At 40.5% G+C, this 5862-nt stretch overlaps 1 protein-coding gene across 6 annotated transcripts in view; it reads right to left on the bottom strand.

Annotated features, from left to right (window-relative positions):
- Positions 1-281: 281 nt before the first annotated feature.
- ARHGAP12 (Rho GTPase activating protein 12) overlaps positions 282-5862 on the bottom strand; it is a 70238-nt gene continuing 64657 nt past the window's right edge. For all 6 annotated transcript variants that reach the window (XM_010148214.1, XM_010148223.1, XM_010148231.1 and 3 more), the window contains 5 exons: positions 4216-4314; positions 2491-2568; positions 1545-1679; positions 1178-1280; positions 282-737 (listed from right to left, as the gene is read on the bottom strand). In XM_010148214.1, the coding sequence (XP_010146516.1) occupies positions 563-737; positions 1178-1280; positions 1545-1679; positions 2491-2568; positions 4216-4314 (590 nt within the window). In that variant the 3' untranslated portion in view covers positions 282-562. The remainder of the gene's footprint in view (positions 738-1177; positions 1281-1544; positions 1680-2490; positions 2569-4215; positions 4315-5862) is intronic.

The raw sequence follows: 5862 nt of genomic DNA, 5'->3' as shown, positions 1-5862 counted from the left end.
GGGTGGGGGGGGAAGGACAGCCGATATGAATTGAGGAATTAGATTTGAGTACCTAAACCAAACGGTTAGCACAAGTAAGACAGTCAGTGCATGCAGAACCCCCCCGCAGAAGTTTCATACAGATGGGAGTAGGTTGTAACACACAAGCTTAAGATGTAACTTCATTGAATGTTTCCATACCGGATGGCAGGACTTTTCCCTATCAAGTGGAAGATTTTTAAGATTAAATTCCAGATTATCCAGTTTGAGATTATTAGCTTTACTCTCCAAGAAATCCAGTGTATGAACCTATATTACATTTTTCCAATGCTACTTTAAAAACAGCAAACTATAAACTTTTCAATTCGCTTTACATTGAACTTTTCAGAGAAATCCAAAGTGTTGTCTTTAATTTGCATTAAAGTGGTCAAACATTTCTCCTGTTCCTCCCCTCCCCAAAAGTGCAAAAAACAAGTTGCTGCTTGGTCCACAAACATAATACACCATGTACAGCGAGAGATTTTCCTTCTGACGGAGTACTTCTGCCAACCCATCACTTCCAGTTTCTACTCCAAGAAAAACGTCAGCGTCCAAAGATGGAATTCAATTCCAGTAGAATTAATTCTACAATCTGATTCTGGTATACTGTGTGGACCGCTATGTTACCAGTCTCTTTCTCTGGTTTTAATAAGGTTGGACCAAAAACTATTGCTACACTTTGATAGGTCATTCGGTTCTTTTCTCCATTTTCTACAACTCTGAAAGAGAAAAAAAAAACACCAAACCACAGACAAAAAAGACAGCTATCAGTGTTAGAGCAACAGAATGACAGGAGAAAAAGACAGTCCAAATGACTGTCCACAGCATTTTTTTAATGAGTAGTCTTGTTGTTATGACACACCGCTTCTGTGATTCCCCCCTGTGCAGAAAAGTTTCATTTTGAAACGCTATTCCTGATCCTCACAATCCCTCGAACATAAGGACTTGGCAGTGAACAGCACAGCTAGGACACACACTGTCTAGAGTCTGCTGGGTGCTCTGCAAGGCTCTATAAATACAGACTGATATATTGTTTTTGTCAAGTCCAAAATAGGCAAGAAAAATGCAGTGAGAACAGTCACCTAGTACTTTTAATTGGATTGTGTAGCTTTAAGGGAGGACCAGCAATACAAAGCCTTTCCTTCTCTCCGCTACTTACCTCTTCAGGTGCCTGAAGAGCACCTGCATAGTGTCCTGATTCGGTTTTGGCAACTGTTTGATTAAATCTTTAACAGCATGGACACGCTGCCTTGGTTCTTGTTCTGCAAAAGGATGAGGCGTAGAAACAAAAATTCAGTATTTCTGCTTAAGACTTGCGCGTAAAATTTAACGGACTGGGAATAAAAGTGAGCCTTTTGCCGTGCTAATATGAGATAAAATACTACCACCTCCTGGCCGGACTGAGCATTACCGACCAGCAACAACAGGTAAGCCTCACAGACTTGACTCGTAAACAAAACATCCCTTGAAATGTACATACGGAGCAGAATTTACACAGAGAGCACACGTGTGTTTTCCAGACTTACTAATTGCATTGACAAAGTCATTGAAGTGATTATACGTGAACAGCGGCTCCGGCAATTCTCTGAAAAACATCTTCAGAGCTCCTGTGATGACGTGTATATCTTCCCATTTACTGTCATTCAAGTCTAGCTTCTCATCTGAGAGAGAAAAAAATTAATAATTGATGTTTATAATTTAACTATGGAAGCTTTTTGAAAAAAATAAGCTTAATTACTCTTCAGGAATACTTGTGGGATACGGAGCTGCAGCAGTGCAAAAAGGGGATACAAACACCCAACCACTAGAGAGACAGCCAAACTCTGCCTACTGTACTACATGCTGCTCCCCTACACCAAGAGCGTTTTCCAGAGGGGAGCAGGAGCTGGTAACATAACACAACATCTACTGTTAGACCCTGTCAATCAGGAAATGAGAGGTCAGATTGTAGATGGGCTACTGTCCTCCTCCTAGTTGCGAGCTGCCTTTTGATTCCCACTGAACAAACACCAAGACGTAGTCACATCAAAGAGTTTTATATGCAGAGTATGGCAAAGAGGAGCTAGGCACCTCCATGCCAAAAGGCAGTAGCAAATCTCACTAAAAAGCACTACCAATTTTAATGCTAGTGGGAGCTTAATATGCTTACGGCTTTTCTGTAAGGTATGAAGTTATTTTGTTTGAAATAATCCTCTCCCTCTATAATTCTATTACCACATTTCTTTAAAATTATGTCCTAGCAACACCTCTATGCTCCACATCAGACCAAACCTCCAGGATGCTAGGTTTTCAAAATGATGCATACTGCACCCTAAATTCCACATCTTCAAGCCATTTTACTTTGAAGATGACAATCATTTCTCATGGAAGACTGCAGTTATACATTGAGAATTTTTTTCCCCCCCCTGAGCTTTCTACAAACTTCAACCACCTGGAAATATATGCAACTTCATACAGTTGAAGGCAGCTTACCATGATTGACCGCGAATCTCAGCTTCTGTATCACCGCAAGATTGCCACTAACTCGGTATAAGCCGTCAATATCTAATCCTAAAACAAAGGGACAGATCCATTTTAGTACCTTACACGTGTGGATTCTGCCATCATTAGGCTGCTTCTTTATAGGTCTACTCAGCAAAATTAACAAAAAGAAACCCACCTCATAACAAGGAGCACTTGGTTCAACAGCAACAAAAAAAAAGTTACGCTAGCTTTGTTGATGGGCAGGCCATGTCGGGGGTGGTTTAGTTTGCTGACACAGGTTTGGTAGTGTCAAGTTCAGAATCTCTAAAGCTTCCTACACAGCAGAACAGTAGTAACGAGGCAACAGCTTCCAAGTTTCCCCAGTGAGACTAGGTGTCTCGCTTAAGATGCTCTTGGTGACTGGCCAGGGGGTATATGGGAGTCTCACATGCAAGAACTAAGTATGTTGTGTGTGTTCTAATGTACAGTTAAGGCAGATCAAGTCATGCATTGAGAGCATCTCAAAGTTGTCAAGTGACCAGGTTTGTGCATGCACATCATTCCTTCTCCACGCACTCAGCTCTACCCAACAGCCTACAAAACTAAAACGGGCAACCCTTGCCTTTACAGCGTTGCACCCTCAACCAGAAAACTGTCTCTGTGGTTGCGACTGCAGTTACTCAGAAGTGATTAGGAAGTAAAGAATTTAATTGAAACGCCACATGTGAGTCAGTGCCACAGAGGGTGAGTGCTGCCAGAATACCTGCAGTCCCTGTAGCTCCTCAAGGAGTTGTCTGATGCAACACAGCACAGTGACCAGCACCATCTGACATATCCCTTTTCCCCATAATCCACTAGTCACTCCTTTACAGAAAGAACTGATTTGAAGTGTATTGGCAGTAGGAAGAAGAGTTGGAGAAGTGGGGAAAAAAAAGCTGTTCATTCCTGTCAGCTTCCCCTCAGGTATTTAAAAAAGGAAAACTTCACTATCTTCACTGCAGTCCTGCCTTTAAAATAAAAAAAAAATTAAAAATAACCCAGAACTAAGCAAAATAACCCCTTTCTCTCAAACTGCATATCACAAACGGCATCAACACTGCTGTTACAAGCAAAGTGGCAGTATGGAAGCAGTCACTTTTCCCCTCCCAGGCCATAAGACAGCAGCACTGAGAAAGGATTACTGGCTACAACAAAATCCTAAAGGAAGTTCCCATGGAAGATGCCTTAAAATTCAGATGTAGTATTCCCCTGTAACACTTACCCAGATTCTCAGATTAACAGACTGGTATATATCTGAATGACGATTATGGAGATTCCACAACCCCCTCTCAGTCATCTTTTCCAAGAGATAGGGCAGTGACAACAGCAAGAAACAAGCTAGAAAACCAGCACGCACAGACTACAGCCAGGAGTCACAACCAACATATCTTCAACAAAAATGTGAAGATGCCCTTTACATCAGACATCCCAGAACGTCACATGTAGCTTTCAAATATATAAATTTCTCAGTTAATGAGCCAGGAGAGCTTATTTTCAATGAAAGCAATTGAGTCAACGTGTGGACACTGATTGTCTCCAGAACTGCATAAACTTCACACAGCAATCAGTGTCACTGGCTGCAGGGCATCAAACATTATCCATCAATAAATCTACAGCATTTTAAGGATTAAAACATTCAAGATTAGATAGTTTGGTGAGCAAGAGAGATTCAGAAACAAAAAACTTCAACCATACCATGTTCCTCAACATGCTCAATGCACAGCTTCACGAACTTTGGCACCGTGCTGTTTTCTCTTTGACACAAGCTGGTGAGATTGGAACCAAACACTTGATCTGGAACCAAGTAAAGAGACTGATTTACAGTGGAACAGGACTCAAGTGACAGAACTAGTTCAGGTTAAAACAAACCTCTACAAAGGGCAAAGACCACTGGATACAATTGTCACAGTATTAGAGTGAAAATAGGAAAGTTCTGAAAAGTGGTCCCAGGAAGAAAAAGCTCCCAGGAAGAAAGTGTCAGCAGTTACACAAACTTGAGTCTCTGAGTAATTTCAGTATTTTGTAAATACTGTATAAATTCAGTATTCAGTATCTGAATTATTTCAGTATTTCACTACTGAAATAATTTTAATCCCTCAGGAGATACTTGTTAAGAGTCTCAAATCATTACTGCAATGAGAAATTTAATGCATTCAGATGTCCTGTTACACTCCATTCCTGTTCCAAGTTGAAAATACATTTGCTGCAATATTTGTTACAAATCTGAACAGAGAAACTTTAACCAAAATAAAAGCTTTTGGCATTGCTTGGGGAAAAACCCTGTAAAATTTCATCTTTCATTGCACCTACTGTTTAACCCAGCCTCGTGTACTAATAACATAAAACCTTTAACTTCCAACACAGATTTGTAAATGAGACCTTTACATCACAGAGCTCTGAATGATGCAAGTATGATTATACATAAGCAACCTGGCTGCAAGGTTGGAATCTAAGTACAGCTATTAATGGGAAAAGTTTATTTTGAGTCCTGTTTTCAAACCTACACAATCTAGGGGGAGTATCTTCTGTCGTAAACTGAAGCAAAAATTAAAGTTAGCTTGGGCAGAGAACAGGTTCTTGCAATGTCTTGGTGTATTTCAGCAACACGTTAACTCCTCTTGTTCAGATTATGCTATCACCAAAATCTCTCTCAGACACCTTTCTGTGGTTTTCATCAAAGATACCCAAATAATAGATGGCCTCCCCTGTTGAGATGAATGAGATTGAAATCAGGGCTTTGAGATAGAGAAGCAAAGCTCACACTCAAAGGGAAGGTTTTTGTCTTGTTTTGAATCTGTTAATTAAGGTATGGAACTGGCCATCTTCGCAGCATCTAGTAGATCTTACTTCAGATCTTACGCAAGAGAAACTGCTCTTGCATTTGCATCACGCATAGCATCAAGCCTATTTTTCATGTTTAGTAATTTAAGTAGATTCATTAACGCTTGCATCTAACTACAGCTTTCAGAAACAGCACACCAAACCAATTATGCAGTATGGAAACTGGCACATATTGCTATTAGCTGTAAGGTGTGTAAGACCCAAAACACCTCAGTCCTGCTGTTGCTGCTGCAGCTGTGTAAGAAGAATCAGTAGCAGGGGATTGAAAAAGCCGACACAGTAGAAAGCCAAGGCTAGCACACAGCTACAGCAGATAAAGCAACGCAGATTAGGCAGCACAAGAAAATGCTAGCACATAACAAACTGCTTTGCTACAATTTGCATCTAACCTCAATGATTTCCACATATACAGGAATCATCGTTTTTCCTCTCAAAGTAGCTTTTGTAATTTAATTTTTCCACATATGGCACAGTTACTTCTCTGCTTAGTGCATGCTGTTT

The sequence above is a fragment of the Eurypyga helias genome, unplaced genomic scaffold (genome assembly GCF_000690775.1).
Source record: "Eurypyga helias isolate BGI_N326 unplaced genomic scaffold, ASM69077v1 scaffold9570, whole genome shotgun sequence".
Lineage (NCBI taxonomy): Eukaryota > Metazoa > Chordata > Aves > Eurypygiformes > Eurypygidae > Eurypyga > Eurypyga helias.
This window is presented reverse-complemented; position numbering and strand designations above follow the sequence as displayed.